Below are 24636 nucleotides of genomic sequence, written 5' to 3' on the forward strand. Positions count from 1 at the left end.
TTGGGTTGTACTGGGAAACCTATAAACATTATTAACTTCTTCGAAGTGGCGGCATAACTCCTAAGAAATAATAAAGTTTGTTTCATCCCCTAACATTCCATTTGTTTGCCAATTGGCTAAATCTCAATCGTGTGAAACCCCATCGAGGAGCCAGCAAGATATGGGCCTTTGACGTAGTTGTCAAAAATGAGTCTCATATAGGAGTTCATTGCACCCAAGCCTGTCAAGAATGTTATCATGAGGAAGGGACGGAAGCCCACCAGTATTATACTTGCCTCGGTCGTCATATTAGAGATTGCCCACAACTCAGAATACCATCTATGAGACACGAGAAATCTTTTGGAGAAAAGAATCAAAATTTCCTGAATGTTTCAATGTTGTTAACACCCATTGTGCAGAGTGCAGACAGCTAGAAACACCATCATTGTGGAAACAAGGTTAACTCCCCACGTTTTCAGACACCTGGGAAGGCCTGTAAACTTCGTGCAATCTTTTTTCCCCTGCACAAGCGACTGACACCTTGCACTCCGTGGGCCTTCCAAAGTTGGTCAAATGTTATCACCACCGTTGGAGTGCCATCCAAAGTGGGTCCGACATTTTTAATTAAATAGTACTTTTGCCAACCTGATGTAACATTGATGAAAAATACGAGCTGCATTAACTTGACAGCCCATGGATCCAAGCCATGTCGGTGTTTCACAAGCATCATGCCACTCGGCAATTGAACGAAAGAAACCGACGACAGAGGCTCCAACCAAATTCATTATGAGCCATGTGGAAGAACCAAAAGGTGGCATAGCGAAGAGTAATGGTTCACCACCTGGATTTTTAAAGTGGACCCACGGGCAGCACAATTTGAAGACGATTTATATTGAATATAAAGAGCTATTTTGAAGAATGTTCTATTGTTTTATGCATCAATAGATTACCATGGCCGGCCAAAGACGAAAGACTTCCAGACTAAGCATGTGTTCAGAAAGACTAACAAAACCGCAGTCTATAGCCTGTCACTCCAAAGGCACTAAGTGGGTTGAGAAAGAAAAATTGTCTGAAGCACTCCGAAACTCGTTGTTCGTCAATTTTATTGAATATATCCATACTAAAACTGTATGAATCATCTTTTCTAACAAAAAAAAAAAAAAAACACATCGACACTTATTTCTTTCTTTATATAATTAAAAATATTTTTGTTTATTTATCTTATTTAGATACATATTCCAAACCTTATGTAGCGGATTGCGAATCTGAATCAAAAGGCAGTTACATTAGCAGTGCGCATGCAACCAGCAATTATAACAGGGACAGTCAATTAGTTCACCACGAGTCCGTCCAACTGGAAAGCCATCCCCTGCACATGGCTAGACAGCCAAAAAATGATCTCTAGGGAAAAAAAAAAAGACGGGGAAGAAATAATGGAACTGCCCTCACTGCATTGCATTAAGAAATCTAGAAAAGCATTCGAGCGTACAAGCAAGCATTAATCTTAATTTACTTAACAAGGAGATCTAACAATCCACATGTGAACAGTTTGGATTAAATATTCCCCGGCTTTAGTGGGTATACTAGAAGGAATCCTTATTCTTATCTAGATTTGAACACCTAATGTCAACAAACTACAATTCTAAGTCCTTTTAATAATAACTTACCATTCTGGTCATATTAATTCTAATGCTATAAAGCATCAGTTGAAAGCAGAAAAGTTTGTTAAGCATTATTCACCAGAATTAAGGGGCCGATCCAAAGTAAGACCCCCTTCTCTACGTCCACTCTAAACCAGACCCAGTTGAGCAACCTTAACACACTCTTCTTCCCTAGTGCCTGCCAAATCAAGCTAAGCACCCTCCACTACACAGGAGCTGGATTAGGAACGAGGAAAAAGACGGACAACTCTAAGTATCTCAACATACAAATCCAAACACAAATAGGATCAAAAGAGAGTTTAAAAAAAGAAAATAATTAAGAACAGATCAGACTAAAACCAAACCAGATGGCAATGAGGTGCTGGTCAGGAAGAATTCTCACAGACGGCAGCCATCCTGAGCTGCGGCGGCCGCTCAGGCTCGCTATTCCGCCGCCAGAACGCCCTCCTCCACCACACCTCGAAGCCCCTCTGGATGTTTGGGCAATCGTCGCCGGAATTCAGGAACCGATCAAACCACGCCAGCAAGATCTCCTGCTGCATTGCCAACGGCAGCGTCAGAATTGTGTTAGCGAGCCCGTCTTCGATAAGATGGCGGTCGAGCCCCTTGCAAGCCCTCCTCATCCACCCGAAGTCCTCGTAAAAAGGCTCAAGCCAAGTCCTTAAGAGCAAGCTTCTCGCCTCCTTGGAGACTAAAATCTGGCCCTTGCCCACCCCGACGAAGAGCCGGGCCGTGACCCGGCTCACCTCGTAGCGGTGGATAGCCGGGACTCTGGAATGCGCCTCCGACAGCTCCAGCTGCGCCGCCCAGGTCCAGAGGAACTCGTCGGCCATCTGGCGGTCGATGAGGATGTCGAGGACCCAGTGGAGGTTGTCGGCCTGCCGGGCGATCTGGGCGGCCTCCGACAGATCGGCGCCGGCGGCGCGGAGGAAGTGGTGGCGGAGAAGGCGGAGGCAGCCGTCGCAGGCGAAGTACAGCGATTCCTTGCTGAGGTCCCCGCCGGCGGCGCCGCCACCGCCCCGGCCGTAGGAGGCGCTGTTTTCCCGGAGCATTTTTGACACGAGACCCTTCATCTCCCGCCGGGCCTTCTCGTCCTTGCCTTCTAAAACCACCTGGAGGAGCCGGACAAGTATCTCCTCGCCGCCATTGCCGTTGGCTTCGTCCGCCGAGGGAGGGGCTACTTCGAGGGAGACCCTTTTGAGCACCTCTCCTGCACCCAAGCTCTCCAGGTGGAGCTGGGAGAGGAGGGAGGCCACCTTTTCCTCCTCGTCCTCGGCCCAGGGGGCGGCCTCCAGGTACTCCAGGCAAGACAAAACCCCCGCATCGAACACGATTGCCGCCGAGACCTGCTCACAAGAGAAGAAAACGGCGACATTTTTATGATAAGAGAGAGCCATTGCCCGGTTTCTCGGAAGGGGGCAAGATACTAGAACTAGATGGTGAAAGGTGGGACCTTTAGGATGCCGAGGACCTTGGAGACGTCCTCCTTCATGAGGCGACGGCGGATGTCCTTGCAGTACATGAGGCGGAGAGTCTCGATGTAGACCTCGACGTCGTCGCAGTCGGAGATCTCGACGAGGTGGGGGAGGGAGCGCTGCTGACGGGACCAGCGGTCGGAGAGCTTGGCGGCGAAGAAGCGGCTGTGGGCAACCAGGATATGGCGGTGGACGTTGAGGGAGACGCTGAGGCCGTCCCTGGAAGTGAGGGTCAGCCGGACGTCGCTGGAGTCCGGGTCGTTGAACTGGTTCCCGGGGCTACAGCTGCCCAGAATACCCGCGACCCGCTCCTGAAGCAGAAGCTGCCGGTCCTGGACAGGGACGGCGCGGCCGGCCGGCGATTGGGGCGGCGGGAGTGCGGGGCGGGCATGGTAGTCGTGCTCGTTGGCCATCATGTCGAAGAGGGTGGGGCTGGAGCGGGTTTTGTCAAGGGGCGGGGGAGACATGGGGTTGAGGAGCCCCGCATTGAGGGCGGAGTTGAACTTGCTGTAGCTCGAGGGGTACGGAGGGTAAACCGGGGCAGCGGCAGGGGAGGCGTCCATGGCGGCGCCTGGCGAGGCCCAACTTGGGGAGGCCTGGGCCGGCGACAGGGAGTGGGATGGCTCCACGGCGAGCGCGGGTTCCGGCTCCGGCGGGGGCGGAGGAGGAGGGCGGCGGGGGTGGGGCGGCGAGGCGGAGGAGGGAGGGGGCTGGTGGTGGTGGGGCTTGGACGAGACGGCGCAGCACCAGGCGCTGCCGTCGGAGGAGACGACGTGGGGAGAGAGGGAGGGGGCGGAGGAAACGGAGATGGTGGTCTCGCGGCGCTTACGACGCTTGGATCTGTGGGAGTGGGGCTGGGTCTGGGTTTTGAGGTGGACGGACGCTGCCATCCAAGCGGGGCGCGGGAGGACCTTGATAACACCCACCGCCGCGGTTGTCGTCTTTTGATGAGAGCGCAGGGAAAATGGGGGCCACGTCTCGGGGAACCGCAGGAATAAAAATTAAAATTTAGACTAATCCATAAACTTACTCTTGCATTCTGAGGACTGGAGTATGGCGATTGTTTCGATGAGGAAGATCGCTGAAACTGGACAGAGAGAGAGGGGGGTGGGGAGATTAAAGTAATGAATGCAAGGTTATAATGGCATGAGGGGCTTGATCACAGACAGACGCGTACTCGTTCCATCCCATAATGCTCTGTACTCTTCTGAATTTTGTCAGATTGCCAGAATGCCGGTGGAGTTCCACCGAGAGCATGACCTGGGACCCAACACGATCAAAACGGACCGTAGGAGAACTTGGTTAGGAAAGGGGCGCCATAGCGCCTTGACCGCTATAGATACTTGTATCTATATCTATACCTATACCTAAAATAGAAGACGTTTGGGGGGGGGAGGATGAATCCCATCTCTCTCTCTCTCACTCACTCTCAGCTTTCACCCTCTCGTGGGCAGCAAGAAAAAGAGTTCCAAGAGGCAAAAGCACCCACTTTTAGAAGATATGATGGATGCTAGGGGGTGCCATACCGTTTAGATTAAACATGTCCTTCGAAAGATTGTGTTGTCCAATTTGTTGCTCATTGTTTTAAAAAATTATTTTGAGTCTATTAAATTTTTGTTTCTTGTGTTTTGTATAACTTTTTTTTAAGACCGTATAATTGGCTATGCTCATATGAGGACAGTGTAAGCGTCGATGAAAATAAAAAAAAATCAAGTTACTGAGGAGTGTGGGGCCGCTGGCCCCTTGGCATTATAACCTTTGGAAACAGCGAGAAAACGGAACATTAATGGCATATTACGCCAAGATCAGGTCCTTTCATCGTACAATGTAGCAATGCCATTTGACAAAGAAGCCAAGAAAATGACGTTGCAGATTTAGAGATTAGATTCAACGCATGTTTAGCGCTCTCCTTGTTAAGGAACATCGTACATCAGCCATGTGAATGTGGTTTTGTTTGCAAGTTAATATTTCAAAGTTTTTGACGATATTTAAATTAAATAAATTTTCGCGTTTGCATTTTTGTTATACTTGGCAAAATTTTATTTGCCATCATTTGGACATGTAAAATTTTAAATTTATATTATCAAAATATAGCATTGAGTCAAGAGGAACATTTACGTATGCTTTTGCACTATCTAAGAAAAGGATATAATTTTTTTAAGTTCACAATAAAAATGTACAATCTCACCAATAGGATTCATTGTCAACGTTAATCTAGATAATTATTCAAGATATCAAAATTCTCCAAATATCCAGATAAATTATTAAGTTGATTCTCTCCAAAAAAAGTATCTCCCCTGGTTATCCTGCATAATTTTTATTTTTAATGAGATTTTTCTGTCTGGTTTTGCTAGGCAATCTAAGCCCAAATCATTTCTCGATGATGCATAGCTTTCATTTCAAAGAGAACTTTATGAATAACTACTATCGTTCAACAAACTCAGTTGTTTTTAAGGATCCAGTTAAAAACACTATTGCTTGAATAACGACTATTACTTTTGTTATATAATGTTCATTGTGGCTGAACAATTGGTTCTTGAATACTTATTATATATGTATAAAACAATGAGGAGTATCATTGCTCATGTGCTGGCATTTCTTGGCGTGATTTTTCAACTTGGATCAAACACAGAATTACCTAGTTCTAATCGAGAATAATCAAATTCATATCTAGGATAGGTTAATGCGGGTATTCATTAAATGAATCTAGTTTAGACAGTTTGACTTGATCAACTCGATCAGCTTGATCGAGATAGACTTACTTAATCCCCAACCCCTGCAAAAAAAAAAAGAAAAAAAATCCTGCAGGGAGAAAACATTTATCTACAAGGGTAACCACTTGTTTATAACTTGCATACAATGAGAAGGGCCCCCAACTCGAGTCGCCCTCAATGCTTTTGGCCCCTTGATAGCGTCCCCGTTGCCCTGCTGTTCATTGCTTAGGAAAATGGTACTGGTGCTGAGCAGCAGGCCCACGCAAGGATAAGCGTGCAGGCGCCACCTTTTCCGCTTTTGCTTTGGTTCTTTGCCTCCGCTTGGAAACGATCCCGGGAAAAGTCCGAACCTTAAAAAAATTTGCCATTGTTTGGTGGGACGATGATGCCGAGCTGGCCGGGAATGCCATGCTTTCTCGCAATTGAAAGGGCCTGGTAATCGTTGGCAATGGAGAGAAGCTTATTCATGGTGAAGCTGTGGGGCTGGGGGAGTCCGGTCCATCAAAGCCACAGGGTTGCAGACCCGGCCGTGCAGGCGATCCGCTGTTAGGCTGGACGAGACTTTACACAAAATAATAATAATAATAATAATTGCCTGGATATTCTCCAAAATACCGAATTTTGCATGAATACTTTTTTAAATTAATATCTACATGTATACTCTAATAAAATACTTCTTTTGTCATTCTATCTTTTTTTTTTATTTTTATTTTTGCGTTTGTACCCATGCTATTTAACGACGTTAAAAAATTAACGATTTCAAATTAAAATGACTAAAATATCCTTAATAAATAGACATGCAAATAGATCATGATCTCAGGAGAAGAAAACAAAGATAATAGCGTAATTTTAAAATTTTATTTTATTTTTAATTAATATAAATATGATTTTTTTAATATGATTAGAACCACTGTTATATTACGAATATTTATACAATAACAGAGTTTAATGAAGGTATACATGCAAATATCAATTTTAAATGAATATTCATACAAAATTTGATATTCAGAAGAATATTTATGCAAAAAATTAGAAAATAAAATGCTACCATGGGTTGCCATTAGCTGGGCAGATATTAAAATTCTTCTGTCTTGAAAAGAAGTTTCAATCTGTTGATGGTCCTCGTATCTCAAGGCATGGTGATCATTTCTAAGAACGGAGGGTTTGAGAAGTTAATTCCGGAAAAATGGCTTGGTGGATGCAGCAATCTTGCAAAAAAACAAAAAAAAGTTTCAAGAATTATGCTATGCCCGAGTAATGTGGTGGAATGGTGCGATTTGTGGCTACTCATGGAATGTCACGTTAGTACCATGTCAGGATCTAGGGTTGCATTGCATTTGCCAGAGGGTTTTATAATTAGTGTTTAACTTTTTCATTGAACTTTTCTCTAGTACACAACACTAGGCAATATGTCACATTCCGACCCAACCGCACGAGTCTTAACACGTTCCATATATAGAATTAGTTCATAGAATATGCAAGACCTGCCTGGATTTTTTTTAATTTATAAACAAATATGCATCAAAGCAGATAGGAGTAGAAGATAAAGCATCTAGAAAATTCCATCATTATTGATTTCATAAATGAATCTAAGTTTAATTAGAAAGAGTCATTGCTTCCAAATTATACAACATTTTTTCAATCTAGATTTGCCCGAATGAGGGGAAACAAGCCAAACGTAGCCCACAATCCTGTCCGAGCTACTCCTCGGCATCTGCTAAAAAGATGAGAACAAAGAGTGAGCTAACAAGCCCGCATTTATATACATACATATATTCATGCGTACATATCAAGAAAGAGAGAGCTGCAGTTGGCTGCACTTGAGTGGATCTCCATTTAGATTCGGTCAAGTTTAGATCAAGCAATGGGGTTCTCATATCAATGATCCGAGCCGTTGGAAATGATCTACTATGTTCAAACTACTTATATGCAAAAAATTATTTGATTTGAAGATCTCTAACCTATGCATCAAATATTTAAAATAATATGTAACCAATTTAAAGATAGTGGATTACATACAACAACTCTGATTATGGATATAGAACCTCCATCATCCAATCAAAATCTAATTGGATTTAAGTAGAGATCGACTCAAGTGTAGCCAAGTCTAGCTAGATATGTATGTATGTACATAATATTCATATAAGTACTATATATGAAAATAAATAATAGTTGACACTAATTTGGTATATCATGTAAGAAATCCATAGCTGACATGTAGATATCTAAAAAATACCTTTCAAAATAATAGTATAAAAACTAGTTTCAAACATATCTCATGGAGGAAAGCTCTTTTATAAAATTTTCATAGCACCATGAGCCGACACATGGGAATAGCCACCACAGGCTTATGTGTGGAATTTTGCAGTCTCGAACTGGGTCATGATTTTGATTAATCTAAAGCTGGAAGTTAACTAATGAAAAACTTGAAAATTAAGTTAATGAGAAATGGATGACATGGCATAAAAATTTGTTACTGAACAATTAGTTACATTTGAATATATATATATATATATATATATATATATATATATATATATATATATATATATGTTTCTTTGAAAAGATGATAAAGAAAATTTATGTGCATGTTACTTATGAGTTTTCTAAGTATTAATACGATATTTATTTATCTAGTATTATTAATTGATTATTTTTTATTACTTATGGTGTAGCGGTTTGGAACTTTTACTGGATTGGAAAAGCTCGTACTCTTTTTATTTCTTTTTAGAGTCACTGGAGGAATAATTTCGAATAGGAGGGACGTGGAGTTTGTACGGCTAGTCATTAGTTAGTTAGTTATTTCTCTTATTTTGCTAATCTGATGGGCATCAAAAAATCTATAATTAATGGAATGATTTAATTATAATTGTTGGTATTGTGTGAATTTTATTTATTTCAGGCCTAACATATTTTCGAGGGCTCTGCCTTAGGAAATGTGTGATGGTGTCGCATTCCGAACCAGGGTGTCGGGTTCGGAGTGCGATAGGAGGGAGGAAAACAAAATATATAGAAAAGACAAAGAAGAAGTAAAAAGCAGGGAGCGTGGAATGAATAGAAGATTCAAACGAGCTATACCAATAACAGATGCTGTACCAGCCTGTTTTCATTATACTGCCAAGGCCTATATGAGCGTGGAACTGCCAAGGTCTAATGTATCTGATACCATATTTCTACGAGATGACCTTTCCATTCTGGTCCCCTGGAAACATGAGGAAGGGGTTTTTCAATTTCCCGTTGCCTTAACATGGGTAAGCTGCAGCTTCGAATCTGTGAAGTGGGTAAGCTTCAGTTACTTCCAACAGCTAGATCTACTATTTATCAGATAAGCAGTGCCTGATGTAGTCCGAAGAGGTCAGAAGCAAAATTAGAACGCCACAGATTTAATTGGTTATTGTCTCAAAGATCATTTTGCTGTTGTCCTGTCACGGTGTACCTGATCTGGCACAACTACGGAATGCTATTTCATCCTGGTCAGGTCTGGCCATCACATTTGGAGTTTTGCTCTTGTTATCTCATATGCTATTTCGTATCTTAATAAGAAAGTATATATCCTTCAAGGTCTGATCACAGAACTTCCAAATGAAGGAGTGCAGCAACTTGAATATAGCCTAATTTACTTGATTATTTTACAATAGACTGGTATGGTAAATAAGAATTTACCGAAATGAAAAGAAATACTGGTTGCAAACTGCATCATGCATGGCCAATAAGAAAAGTACTGGTTACACTCAAAGAGCATGCCATGACGCTATATCATGAATTGCTAAACTCTATATATTTTGGAAAATAAGAAATATTCTGTGACCTCTTCGAATATTGATCTTGAAATTTGTGGGCATCTACATTAGTTGACAACCTCATCCTATTCCAAGATAAAATCAAGTGAAGTTGAAGATTTTAATAATCTATACCGTTCCAATTCAGCATGAACTCATATGGCGAGACAGAGAAACTTGCTTTAGAATTTACCTCTTCAAGAAACACTAACCCTAAGAGACATTGACCAAAGTCAATTAAGTGCTCCACTTCCGCCAGAGCCGCCGCCAGAGCCTCCACTGCTCCAGCCCTAGCCCTAGCCGTGCGCGATTTGCAAAGGGCCAGTCCGCCAGAGCTCGTCGACCATCGTCTTCTTCATCTAGGGTCCGGTGGAGGCGTGGAGGCTCGTCGTCGTCGTCTAGGGTCCGGTGGAGGCGTCGTCGTCGGCTCGTCGAGCGCAGAGGCAAGACGAGAGCGGGGGAGGCTCGTCGTCGTCGGCTCCGGCGTGTGCTCTTCTCTCCCGCCAACGCCTCATACTCATACACCCCCTTTCCCCCCACCCCCACTCTCTCCGGCGTGTCCTCTTCTCTCCGCTTCACACCCTCGACGCACAGCAGGACCAGAAACTCATGTTCGGCCTCCTCTTCTCCCTCCGCTCCTTCACAACCAAGGGTCCAAGTCCCCCCCCCCCCCCCCCCCCCCCCCCCCCCCCCCCCCGCGGTTGCTCCCGTCAAGATCTTGTTTATGGACTCGGGAGGAAACGAGAAAAGGATCCAAAAATTCTAAAGATTTGGGAAGCTTCACAAGATTTGCCTGCCTGTTGTTGAGGTATTGTCTCCTCTTTCTATTTTTGAAAAAAAAAATCGCATAAATAAGCCGTGATTTGATCTTTATTTTCTAATCGTTGCGATTTTCCTATCCTTTTTGGAGATGTGGTCTTCCCCCTCCGTTTTTCTCCTCTCCTATTCAATTAAGTTGTCCGTGCCCTATTTTCCTTTTTCATTGTTCGGGGAAAACCAAGATTTGTTCTTCGTGTCGTTTTCTTTTTATTTGTTCTTCTTTTATGTTATTTGTAAATTTATTCCGCACTGTTTGTATCTTCTAACATTAGGTCTCAAGTTTTTTTTTTTAAATTTTTTGGGTTATCTTATGCTATTCAGCGATTTTCATTTATGTTCGAGCATTGACATTGGCTACTTTTTAATTCCACTTAGGATGCTTATCTTTAGCTTATTCAGATATTTTTGGGAAATTTTTTAGGCTTTCCTTTTCTTAATGTGTCGGGGTTTGAATCTGTACATATCTTTGTGTGATATTGTTATTTGATGTACTATGTGCATAGAAAAGATGAAAGAAAAGATCTATATGAACACGTTTAAGCTGATATTCAAAGCTTTCTGTTAAAATTGCGGGATTTTATTCTCCCTCTTCCACTCCCCCTTCCAGGTGGGTGTTTGTAATTCATACTTTTAGGTATTTGCATATATTCACATGGTTTTTTTCTGGATTCTTGTTAGGTAGAGACTGGTAAGTAAAGCTGTTTTCTGGATTCTTGTTAGGTAGATAGATTTTAAAGCCATGGTGAAAGAAACCGAGTATTATGATACTTTGGGTGTGAATGTTGATGCATCTGCTGCTGAGATAAAGAAGGCCTACTACATCAAGGTAACAAAACATTCCAAACGGGCCGGCCCAGGTTAGGGCCCAACTGGGCCGGCCCAAATGGGCTCGGGCCGGGCTCGGGCTCGGGCCTTGTTCCTTAAAAATTTTTCGGCCCCGGCCCGGCCCGAAGCCCGGAAAAAAAAATTCGGGCCGGGCTCGGGTAGGGGTTTGGCCCGACCCGGCCCGGCCCACTTCCAGCCCTAGCTGCACAGTTTAGACAAGCCATTTGGGCTTTTTTTGGGATCGTCTTGACTCGCCCCACGGTCCTTTTGGGCTGAGCTGAGCTGTTCCAATGCCCGAGCGTGCGAGTGACCATTCGCTAGTTGTTTACTTCACGATCCGAGTTTGGTTTGTTCAACGCTGAATTGTAGGCCCGTAAGGCCCAACCAAGACCTTCATGGGCTATAACGGTTCCAAGAGTTGCAGCGATACCATTGGGTGGGCGTGCTCTATATATAATATAAAAATGGCCATTCCCTTTTCGAAAACTGCCTCTCCAATCTTCTCCAACTTTCTTCTCGAGAGAGGACTCTGCTAGACGCTCTTTCTCTCCTTTTTCTTCTCCTTCTTTGTATAATAAGGCGATGATGGGTGACTCGGAATCGTTCTTCTTCTTCTCCTCTTGTTTGCGTTCCGTATTCTCCAGCGGTTGGCGAGGCAGCTCTGGAAGGCCTGCTGTTCCGCAGATTCCGAACTCGGATCATGATTCTTTTTCAATTATCACGGAAGCGTTGTTCTCCTTCTCCTCTTCTTGGGAGTTCTCTAGTGCAGCCATCGTTAGATGGAGAGACCGCCGGAGGAGAAGAGAACTCGGATCTTTCGTTCCAATCGATTCAAGAACTCTACTAAGCCCTTGTGCCCTAATCCGTGAATCTTTTTCCATTATGACGGAGCCCTTCTTTCTTTTCTACTTTATTCTCTCTTGCTCTCCTCTTTCTTCTTCTTCCTCTTCTCCTTCTTCTTCGTTTTCCAAATTGGGATAGCGGGTATCGCTTTTTAGGGTTATTTATAGAAGTTTTGATGATTCTTGGACCGGGGTTTTGCTGCATTGCCAAGCGGGAAATGGGGGAAATGGCTGTTTCCATGGGCGACACGATCGTGGATGGTCTTCTCCTGTTCTACAGGCAACTCGTTTGCAGGTGTTGCAGAGAGTCACGGACGAACAACTCAATGCTTGCTGGATTAAACGGCGAATCTGAGTCTTTAGGATTTTGTTTTCTAAGCTTTCTTTCATTTCTTTACTATAACTAATTTCTACTTATGAGTTGTTTGCTGGAGGTTGATGAAAGTTTGGCGCGGTAGGGATTGAATCAATATCAGCTACGATTTCGAGAATCCCATTTCTCGAATATTTTGTTTTGGTTTCGAGAAATTTGGGATTATCTGTTTGGGATTTAGCGTTTGTGAGGTCCAGGGGTTTTGAGTCTACTCCCTTCCAAGGAAACTATTTCAGTTACTTCCTTCACCAACAACATTCAAGGGTAAGTTTTTTGCCCTTTTTGTTTCATTCCGTTCTTTATTCGTTTCCTTTTTCCCTTTAAGCGACATTATGACAAATGAGATCTTGAAAATTCTCTAATGCTATCCTCCAGACCTTGAAGGAGAATTTTTCTGTTTGCATGCAAAGCTACATTACCAACTGGAGCTGGCTCTACACCACCGCAGGAGCCGCATAGAGATTTCTCTAGAGCTGATAAGTTTACCCGCTTCCCTGAAATCATCTGACACTTCTTATTTTTAAAATTCTCGAGATCTCAGTCAGATAAGAAGACTTATGCTTGTAACTTGCGAAATTTAACTTTAAAGCATTTTAATATTTTACTTTGTGTTTTTTGTCCTGTATAACAATCCTATGATTTTTTTTGCATTCTTTGCTGCTGAATGTAAAGTCATCCTGGTCTTATATTACTTTGTGGAAGTGAACTTCTTTTTTTGTCTTTATTATTTTACTATTCTCTGTCTCCCTATTTATTTGCTGCCTGCATGTTTGTCCGTGCAAAACTTTTTTTAGATACATGAGCTTTCATGCAACAATGAAGTATGATGAAAGATATCTTATATTTGAACATGTACATACATTTGCATATGAATTCATGCATGTCTTCTCCGTGTTTGGTTGTGTATGAAATCAAACTGGTTTTGACTAGATTAACCTAGAAAGGAGAAAAATATGTGATCATAATCAACCATTAAGATACAATGACAAATGTTCCCCTTGGTAAGACTAAATGCTGAATGATTTTAATAAAGCCAGCCTTTGTATCCATATGAAAGGTTGTTGGCTATGGTTAAATTACAGAAGATATTCCATAATTATTTTTAATGGTGTATGCCAGATTGGTAACCTGCATTGTACTACATTTGTTAAATTGACGTGATATTCATGTTGCATCAAGAGAAAGACTGTGATATTTAATGCAAAATTAAGGTCCTAGGCGGAGGTTGCAGCATCTTATCCAACGATAACATATGTTTTAAGCCAAAGAAATTACAATTTGAGCTAATGTTTTAGCGATCTAAAAGGCTGCTAGACTTCATTATTACTAAATTTGAGCAGTAAAATAAATCACCTTTCACCTTTCAACTGCCGGATATCCTGCTCTGGCATCCAAAGATCCCTTAAAGGTACTTGTTCCTTCCATTCTTTGTGTGCCCGCAAAAATAGAACCATTCTGTCGAACATGTTTACTTTTTATATTTGAGTGCTATAAGGCTATAGGCAGTATAAGCATATTGCTCACACCAACATTTCTTGTTGTTTTTGACATTCATTTGGTTGTTTATGAAAGTAATTTGCTTTAGAGAGGATCCACCTGGTAAAAGAATTCTGGTTTAAAGAGATCATGTAGATGGTTTTGTCAATAAATGTATCCTTTAAGAGGAACAAATGATGATGAAGGGTTTACAAAGTTGGCCTCAAATAGTTGAGGATGATGCTTGTTGGCAATGGATATGGAAGTTCGAGAGAATCTAAAATGGTTTTATGTATAATTACCATGTGGGCATGAACAGTCTTGCACTACATCTTTTAAATTAGTAAAATACTCAAGATGAGTACCGAAAAGAAAAGGCTTGTGTTGTTTGTTCCTAACCTGAAGATACTCATTTTTTTCTTAGAATGCTGTCCAAGAATTAAGATATTTCCTTGTAGATTATCTTATGTTTGTTGGTCATTATCTTTTGATTCTATTATGTATGTAGGCATGGCAGGTAAATAAAATTCACCAACACAGAGCTCTCCTCCAGGTCACTAATATCTAACATCCCGGTGACTTTACCAACTCAACCAGTTGACACCCTTCTTTTCTTTTCTCTATCTTGGTTTTGTTCTTCTTTCATTTTTCCCTAATTGCAAAAGTGGCATTGCTTTTAGGATGATATAAAGAAGCTGTGATGGTTCATGGATGAGGATTTGCTACTTTATGAATTGGAAATAAAATATTTTTAACCACAATGCCGTCTTGGATGGCCTTCTGTTATTTTCCAAGCAACTGTTTGCAGTCATTTTTGATTTAGTTGGATAGAGTTACTGACTAACAGCACGGTGCTGGATTAAATGGTAAATCTGAGCCTCCTCTTCCTCATCCCTTTCTTTGCTATTCTAATTTGTGATTTTCTCAAGATTTTGTTTTTTAAGCTCTCTTTAATTTCTTTACTATATATATATATATATATATATATATATATATATATTTGACAAGTTGTTTCTGTGGCTTCTCAAAAAATTCATAGGATTTGGAGGCTGATGAAAGATTAGAGCAGGGATGCAACAATAGCAGCTAGGGTTTTGAGCAAACAAATCCTTGAATATTTTATTTTGGATTATGTAGGACTTGTAATTGTTTGCATTCAGGGGTTTATTACAATACATTCAGGGGGTTGAAGTCTACTCCTTTTTTTTCAGTTCAGTTTCAGTTAGTTTTTTCACCAATAACAAGGGTTCTGTTCTTCTTTGTATTCCTTTTCTCCATTACTCTATTAACTTTTACTTTTTAAGTTATATTACGATAAATGGCAACTAGAAAAATGTCCATTTGCATCCTCAATGCGTGGAAGGACAATTCTACATTGCTGTGCAAACCTGATGTATACCAGCTAGGTCCCATAAGCTGGTTTTTCTAGCACTTCTCTTCTAACATGCCTTTCTATAGGTGGGATATTATGAGCAATTTTTAAATTCATATTTTATTATCGTTATTACTTTTAGCTTACTTTATGTAGAAGCAGCAGGAACCTGCCTGGATGTTTGTCTGTACCTGATAGTAAGGTTGCCCACTTTGACTCTCCCTCAATGGCGCTAATCTCATTTATATAACCTTTCGATTATTTATGCTGCTACTTTATCTGCTTTTGTTTTTCCAGTCTTCATGGTTATCCTTCTGTAGGTAGTGACAATCTGCTTTTCTTAGGCTTTTATGCATCAAGCACCCCGATCAATTCCCTGTTACTATCAGATGGTTTATCGAGGACTACTATATAAATTTCTACAGCCAGATCAATTCCCTGTTACTATCAGATGGTTTATCAAGGTCTACTCTATAAATTTCTACACAATCTGTTTGCATTTGATATGCACTCGGTTCTCTATAACCATCTCCTCTTTAACATATTTGTATTGCTTGTCTCTAGGAAATTTTCATTTGACTATCTATATGTCACATATTCTTCATGGCTATTTCAGAAAAAGGGTGAACATTTTTATTCTTCTAAAATTGAGAACTTATACTTATCCTTTTATTGCCTACGAACGTTTGTTGGTTATTTGAGAGAAAAAGAGAATAAAAAATGTAAGAAAATTATTCTTTGCAACTTGGATGATCTGTTCTTCTCTAGACAGCTGCAGCAAATTAGAGACCACACATGATCTCTGGCAGATGGGCCAAATAAGCCTTACCTCCTACTTATTGACTCCAAATGCCTTTTCTTTTCCTACTTCGTTATGGTTTACCTTGTTTTTTAGTTATAGATATTACATTTTATTCTTTTGTCAACAGCTAGGAATTTGTCAAGGCCATTTCCTCCAGCTTGTTTTACTCATTACTACATATGGTGTCTTTTTGCTAGTGCATTTCCTTATTTTTCCTTTTTTCGTTCTAATCTGGAAGTGGCAATTTTTGCTCGGCAGTGGTCTGCTTGTTGATTCTATGATGGTCTGTGGTTCTCAATCAACTTCTCTTATCATTATTTTCCTCTGATTGCTGAGGGAATAATGAAATACTTCGAGACTATTTGTCCATGGATTCATTATTTGCATGGAGTACTTCTCTCTTAAGCCAAAACATTCATGATTTTTTTAATTCATCCAGAATATATACCTATTGCTGTTTCCTTTAATATACTTAAAACATTACGATTTTCATTATGCAAATCTTTGCTTTAGTATGTACCGTATATCTACATGTATGCATTGTAAATGTAAATGAGCAAAAATTGCATACATGTGTAGACATATATACACATAAAAAAATTATACGTGCGATGTCCATAAACAATCATACATAAAATTGTTTGATATCAATTTGATAACTGTACTTATTGTTTTATTTTATGACATTTTGTTTCTTAATCATCTACCGTAGAGTGACTATGGAGGGATATATTTACCAAGAAGAGTGTATCTCTAGTGAGGAAGTGAGAGACACATAGCCTTATGCAAATTATTGCCTGTCTGCATAAACATATAGATGCATGCATGCAAGCAATTTTATACATATCCATCATACATGCATGGACACATATTATATACAGAACTTTTTTATCCTAATTTCTTTGTTAAAAATCATATTAACTTTATATGCATCTTTATTCAAATTTTTGTTCTGACTTTTTTTGTGGTTGACTATGTTTCTAAATAGTTCTCTGATCTTAGTTATACAAGAGTTTATTTTAATGTAGGCTGGATAACTCATGGATCTACCTAGTTGGTAATGATTTCTTTATTCTGGCTAGAAATATTGAAGCAAATCTCGGATGATCTGCTGCTTCGCAGGTAAACAGTTGAAGTTTCTGCCATTTGTTTAAGTTCTTTCTTCTTCTTCCTCTTCGTCTACCTCTTCTTCTTCCTCCGCCTCCTCTTCCTCTTCCTTGTCTTCTGCGTCCTCCTCTTCTTCTTCTGCTGCTTCTTATTCTTCCGCTTCTCCTCCTCCTCGTCCTCTTCTTCTTCCTTGTCTTCGTCCTCTTCCTCTTCTTCCTCTTCATTTTCTTCCTCTTCCTCCTCTTCTTCTTCTTCTTCTTCATCTTCTCCTCTTGTTCTTCTTCTACCTCTTATTCGTCTTCCTCCTCCTCCTCCCCCTCCTTCTTCTTCTACCTCTTATTCTCCTCCTCCTCCTCCTTCTTCTACCTCTTCTTCCTCTACCAATTCTTCTTCTCCTCCTCCTCCTGCTTCTTCTCCTTCTTCTTCTTCGCCTTTTTATTCTCCTCGTTCTTTTTCTCCTTCTTCGTCTCCTTTTTATTCTTCTCGTTCTTTTTCTCCTTCTTCATCTCCTTTTTATTCTCCTCCTTCTTTTTCTCCTCCTCCTCCTATTTCTTCTGCTTCTTCTTCCGCTTCTCCTTCTTGTCCTTCTTGTTCTTGTTCTTCTTCTCCTCCTTCTTCTTCATGTCTCTCCCCCTCCTCCTCCTCCTCCTCCTCCTTATTCTTGTTCTTCTTCATCTCCTCCTCCTCCTCCTCCTCCTCCTTCTTCCCCATCTCCTTCTTCTCCTTCTCCGTTCTTCCCCTTCTCCTTTTTCTTCTTCTTCTCCTTCTCCTCCTTTTTCTTCTTCTGCTCCTTCAACTTCTCCTTTTCCCCCTACTGAAGTGAGTTATATAGTCTTGCACATATTCTAGCCACCTTGCATGATTATATATATAAAGGAATGCATAGTACATGCAATTTTTCTATACATTATCCAACATAACTGCATTAGAGTAGATGTACGTACCAAGTTGTTTATATTGATCTTTCTAAAAATTTCGAAGTCAAATAAAATCTGAATCATCTTTTTCAAAATTTTTATGTTCTCATTTTGTATGATTGAATTTATTTTTCTGAATTATTCTCTAATTTCAGTTATGTATAACTTAACTGCTATGTGCCAAATGATTATCTATGTTGTCTGCATGTGCCAAATGACTACCACTTGTTGCCATTGTTAGGTGGCAATGTTGGAAGGTGATGGGTCTGCTTTTGGGATTAGTCCAGACCTCAAAACCCTATTTCACTGTTGTTTCCCTTTTCCTTGTGCTTTACAAATACCCAATACTAATATTATCAACTAAAACTAAGGTACCTTTAAAGTCTGGTTGGTCTTCCTTACTACATGAGGCTTTCTAAGAGTGTGGATGGTTGCCTTTTTAATGGTTATCTTAGTATGGAAAGATATAAGCATATATTAATAATTTTATATTTTTCTTTAATTCTTTATCCAAGTTCTTTCTCAAATTTTGGTGAGTTTTTCATATTTCTTTCTAAAAATTCTGATCTTTGGCCCAAGCCAAATTGTTGTTGATTTCTGACTTGTGACTATGGTTGGACATGGGAGGCCCCACAGTCGAACCCACATGCTGGACTCTAGGGCTTTCTCATTATATAAAGAGTAGATAGAAGAGTAGATGGGCTTTTTCATAGTGGCGAAGGCGGAAGGTGGTATGTATTTCTTTCTTTCTTTTCTTTTTCTAATCATAGAACAGATATTATTTGCTCAAAAAGGGTGAAGACAGGTGGTTCGTCATGTTTTTTTGATGCTAAATCGATCTCTATTATCATTTTCTTTCCGGTTGCTGAGGTAATATGAGATATTGTGAGAGCAATTTGCCCATAACTTAAGCAAAATAATTCATGTTCTTTGATTCATTCAAATTATATACTCTTAGTTGTTTCTTTGCATATGCTTTAAAGATTTGGACTTTTGATCTGAAAATGATTGTTTTAGTACATATGCATGTATGTATATACATGCACTGTACACAAAAATGAGGAAAAAATGCATATAATGCATATTATGCATATATTCGATGAAATTGTATGGGGAGTCCATACATTGTTTTGCCTCGGTTGCTGAGGTAATAATGAGATATTGTGAGAGCAATTTGCCCATAACTTAAGCAAAATAATTCATGTTCTTTGATTCATTCAAATTATATACTCTTAGTACAATTCTTTGCATATGCTTTAAAGATTTGGACTTTTGATCTGAAAATGATTGTTTTAGTACATATGCATGTATGTATATACATGCACTGTACACAAAAATGAGGAAAAATTGCATATAATGCATATTATGCATATATTCGATGAAATTGTATGGGGAGTCCATACGTTGTTTTGCCTCTCTTTCTCCATCAGGGTAGATTTACTTAAAGACGAGAGTATCAATTGTAGAGTGACTAGTGAGGGATTCCTCCTCTTTCTTACAACATCATCTGAAATAGGCAAATCTTAGCCGCCACCTCCATCTATATCCTATTGCTGCTCGTATTCTGTTCCTTATTCTTCTTCTCCTTCCTTTTCCTATGGATTCAAGTATGTATGTGAATATGTGATGATGGTAACCCACCGTACTGGGATTTCAGTTAGTGCCTTTGCAAAACAGAAATTTCAGTCCATTTGCTGCCATTTTTAGGTGGCCGGAGGTGATAAAGTCTGCTAGATACAAGGAGGTGATAAAGAAGAGTATCAATTGTAGATTGACTAGTGAGGGATTCCTCCTCTTTCTTACAACAACATCTGAAAATAGGCAAATCATAGCCGCCACCTCCATCTATATCCTATTGCTGCTCATATTCTGTTCTTATTTTTCTTCTCCTTCCTTTTCCTATGGATTCAAGTATGTATGTAAATATGTGATGATGGTAACCCACCGTAATGGGATTTCAGTTAGTGCCTTTGCAAAGCAGAAATTTCAGTCCAATTGCTGCCATTTTAAGGTGGCAGGAGGTGATAAAGTCTGCTAGATACAAGGATTAAATCCAATCAGCAAACCCTCTTTCTCAGCTCTTTCCCATCTCCACGTGCACCAGACACTTGGGTTATGAGTGGGAGGGTAATTTTCATTTTAAAAAAATGCTGTTGCTTATGGGAGTGTGAATGCTTATCTTTTATGTTTTCACGCAAAAGTTCGTAAATTTTTTGCTGCAATTTCTCAGCTTTTACGCTTCTCGACCAATTATTTTGCTAGTAGAATTTATTGCACATGGGGCTTCGGTTATAGATTGTCCAATCTTCCTCCTTTCCCCTAGAAAATCATCATCATCATTAAATCAGCCCCTTTTTCATTTATACTAGTTTTATTGTCCCTTTTTCTTTCATTTCTCCTTTTGTTTTCCTCTTGTAGAGCATTGCTGGTACACTCTATTTGTTGCACTCTCAAAAGCATCAAAGAAATAAGATTGCTGAGGAGGATGTGGATAAAGCCTGGAAACCTAGGGTTTGAAATGGATAAGAGTTACAATTTGAGAAGATTTAGACTAATTTAGATGGTGTGACTGTTTGAAAAAAGGGGGCTTCAAATAATGAGGGTCTAGATCATTTGCCCAGTCCTTAAAATAATATTCTCCATTAAACCCCTTTTTTTCATCAGGTTTGACTGGAGCCTTTTTTCCTTCTCAGCAAAATTACATTCTACTAGCTTTCTTTTGGTTAGACAGCTTATGACCTTATTTGCTCCAAGGGGTTCTTCCTACTGCTAAAGTTACTTTTGACCTGTCTTGCTGCTGTCTTTTATTATAATTTCTTAATAATGCATAGTATGTTGACAACTATTATATTGTGTAGTAACTGTTTAGTTTGAGTTATTTCTTATATTAAGAAAGTTCTAATATGTGAAAATGTTTTCACGTAATTTAAAAAATGTTAGCTTCTTATGTAGTAATGTCTAAACTGGATTCATACATTTCTCCCAAAAAATTATATAATAAGAGATCTGCAGTGGATTGATGTTCTTGATAAATTCTAACTTCCAGGTGTCACTTACCTCCGTCTCTTTCAAGCTAAGTTGATCAGTGTTTTTTCCCCCATCTTTGGATACTCTCTGAATTTCTTATGCATTTCATGTTAATCACGAAAACATTTACTTGTGAAACATGATGGGCTTGTGTTACTTGTAATGGCAGAATGATAAGCCTCCTCCATACCAATGCTTGAATGAATGTACGTATAAAACAACCGCGCATCTAGGAGTAAAAACTGAAAAATCTATCTTCAAATACGGTAATTCCACATTAGATTTTTGTTGGTTCACTGGGACTCAATGATGTCTCTCCGAAAACGTATTCATGCTTCTTATCTTTAAGGAATTGGCATGATGCATTTTCCAATGAATTTATTTTTATGACATCAGCGTATTGTCCCTCTTGACTATATTGTTTGATGATTCGCTCAGTCGCTGCACCAAAGAACCATGAATTTAATATGACATCAGCATATTGTCCCTCTTGACTATTTTGCTTGATGTTTTACTTTCAGCTGCTGCCGCAAAATTAAATTACGATATAGCATTTCCAGGGATAGCGGCTGATGTAGCTTCACACAAAAGGCCTTTTAATAGCGGCTGAAAAATATTGGTCGCTGAAAGCAACGGCCGATACATCGGAATCAAAATTGTAACTAATTTACACATCTCTTGACCGAAAATATAAGGTTAGATTATAATTAATGATCTCGTTCGTGAGCTTGTCATTATATGATAATCCATTAAACTTGTCATCATTTATTTTATTATAAGTCGTGATTGACCTAAATAGAATGTTAATGAAATTGCTAATTCTTAATTAATTATGTTTAAAACTTAAGTAAATAGCATACTGTTAATATCTTCATATTATAAGATATCTGTTCTGTACTCAAAACAGATTCATAAAGGGAAGCGGTAAAAGATGAGTTCCAAAAAGGCCAAAATTAATTGAGTTAAAATTACATTAGATTTTTGTTGGTTCACTGGGACTCGATGTCTCAGCTTCTTGACGGTATGCAGCAAAGAAGAAAAGACTAAAGTTCTCAATCTCGAGATACCGCAACTTTATCACGAAAATGTTTTTAAGCTTCTTAAGGAATTGGCATGATGCTTTTTACAATAAATTTAATTTACGACATCATCGTATCGTCCATGTTGACTATATTGCTTGATGTTTCTCTTTTAGTCACTACAGCAAAGTTGCCTTTCGGCTGCCATTTTTAGTGGCAGCCGCAAAAATTTAATCACTATATAACATTTTAAGAAGTAGTCAGGAGGGCTGCCGTATAAAAGGCTTTTTTTTTTTTTTTTGGGTTCTACGGTAGCTCATGTTAGCCTAGCCTGAGTTCTACTTCCAGTATCAAGAGAAATAAAAGTACATAAAAAAAAAGAAGGAATAGATCCTATCCATAAAAATAGTGAGCAGCAAAGGAGACAATCCAGTCTGCTACCGTGTTCGCCTTTCAAAACACATGGGCGACCAAAAACGAGCTATAGCTAGCCATCAGGCTCTGGATGTTCCTAAATAGGGGGTGGTCATCGCCTTATCGTCCGACGTCACGAATTCACTCAGTCATCGTAATCGAGTCTTCCTTTAGGATGTAGTCTGCTCTCTAGGAACCTTCTCGCATAGGTGACTCCCTCCTATGCTGTCCTGAGCTCTACTCCAATAGCAGTCATATCATAGGTGCACCTCTCATCTGCCACAATCAACCAAAGTTGTGATTCCGGATCACAAACCCTGTCCATCCTCTTTCTTCTCTCGTTAATGCGCTACTGTCAAAGTTCACTTTGAGGTGGCTAAGAAGTGGGAGCTTCCAAAAAACAAGGGTAACTCGGAGCACTGTAGTAGTGAAATGGGAGCCCTAGAGGTCCCTAGCCCACTCCGGTGACTCTGCCTGGATAGCAACGATGATCTTCGTCGCCTGACGGATGGCTCTATCCGCTACAACCTTTGGGAATGCTCTTCTACTATCAAAGATGCGGACATTTCTATCCAGCTAGATATGATACAAAAGGTCTTTTAGTAGTGGTCGAAAAATATTGGTTCCTAAATGAAGATTTTTAGTGGCAGCTGATGTATCTTGAAACCGATCTTAGCTAATTAGACAAACCAACTAATGAAATTTTGCCACCTATCTACAGATTGACTATTCAAAGTTTATCATATGGTTGATCTAGGAGGTGTGCGAAAGAATCTATCGATTTTCAAACTCTTCCCCTAGCCAACAGCAACTGAATTGTTTTCAAACAAAAGCAATACACAAATAATCTGTATGGCCAAGAAACATAGGCATGATTCATAAGAGAAATATGTTGTTGTTACTTTAATGGCCAATGTACATGCATGAACTATTTTATGATGGGTTTTGGCCCTTGTCTATATATTTGTTTTTAGGGGCTTTATAGGTAAGTTTTTTTTTTTTGACTTTGTTACTCTTTGTTACTCTAAAGCCTTCTATTTTCTAAGAGTCGTGCTTCACTTAGGTATCAATGGGTTTTTTGCCCCACAAACTCCAATAGTTCGACATTTTTATCTTTGTCGTTCTATATTAAATCTTGTTTTATATTAAATCTAGCATTGGAGCACTAGTTAGAGCTGTATCTTTGTCGTCCAACGCCAAGTTGAAGATGCGCAGCGTCAAAACCATCGCTATCCAAACGTAGCGGCCACTGAATTATTATTGGGGAGGTGTGCAGTAGTGACTCCTATCCGATCTTTTCAATTTAGATGGGGGCCAAGTCGAGTGCTTCAGTGACTTGGTCAACTTAGCGACCAAGGTTGAAAATGACATCCATAAATGGTTCCATATTCACCAAAAGCCCATTTTTTTTGCGGTGAGCGTTTGAAATATTTATATAGACGTCCGTTTTTGTAGCCACGGGGTGTTCTAGATTTTCCTAGCTAGTGTCTTTTAAGCCTGCTCGTTACCGTTCATGGTGGGCACGTGGCTCAATGAGTTTCGACTTGGTGGTTGCCTTTTGGCAGGAAGCTAAAGTTTGCTTCTAGTAATGGCTTGCTGGATTCCCTAATAGAAATGGAATAATTCAGTAGAGTCTTATCTTTCCCAATATTATCTTCTTTCCATCTCCAACACAGAGTAAACTGGATGCCAATAATTAACATAGTTTCAAAAAAAAAAAAAAAAGAGCGAAAGTTATGTTATGGGCCCACCCTGGCACCGGCAAAGTAGTTTGATAAGTTACCAGCCGACAAAGGCCAGCGTGAACGCGTTACCGGAGGACTCGGGTTTTTTTGGAGGTGACTTCTCGTCATGTCTGGTCATAATTCATTGAAAGGGTCTCTGGTAGTAGCTACCTCTCCAATTAATGGTTGACAAAGGTATTCAATATATTTTATTGGGTAGATGTAATTAATGCCTTTTATATGAATACTTCTTTTGGCAGAGCAACTCCGCAGCTGAACGTCTCTAAAATTGCGTATGAATTCAATTCTTC

At 39.9% G+C, this 24636-nt stretch overlaps 1 protein-coding gene and 1 long non-coding RNA gene across 2 annotated transcripts; one reads left to right on the forward strand and one right to left on the reverse strand.

Moving 5' to 3' along the window:
- Positions 1-1685: 1685 nt before the first annotated feature.
- Positions 1686-4119, reverse strand: LOC103719662 (BTB/POZ domain-containing protein At1g63850-like). The gene is made up of 2 exons (XM_008809007.5): positions 3094-4119; positions 1686-2986 (listed from the first exon to the last, which is right to left on the reverse strand). The coding sequence occupies exons 1-2, from the start codon at positions 4003-4005 to the stop codon at positions 2006-2008; spliced, it is 1893 nt and encodes a 630-aa protein (XP_008807229.3). The 5' UTR covers positions 4006-4119; the 3' UTR covers positions 1686-2005.
- Positions 4120-11732: 7613 nt separating this feature from the next.
- Positions 11733-13191, forward strand: LOC103719663 (uncharacterized). Its single transcript, XR_606023.5, has 2 exons — positions 11733-12731; positions 12843-13191. It is a non-coding gene; the product is annotated as an uncharacterized LOC103719663 (long non-coding RNA).
- The last annotated feature ends 11445 nt before the right edge of the window (positions 13192-24636 follow it).

This window comes from Phoenix dactylifera, chromosome 6, assembly GCF_051530095.1.
Source record: "Phoenix dactylifera cultivar Ajwa chromosome 6, Ajwa_hap1_PhDact_Kaust_v1.1, whole genome shotgun sequence".
Classification (NCBI taxonomy): Eukaryota; Viridiplantae; Streptophyta; class Magnoliopsida; order Arecales; family Arecaceae; genus Phoenix; species Phoenix dactylifera.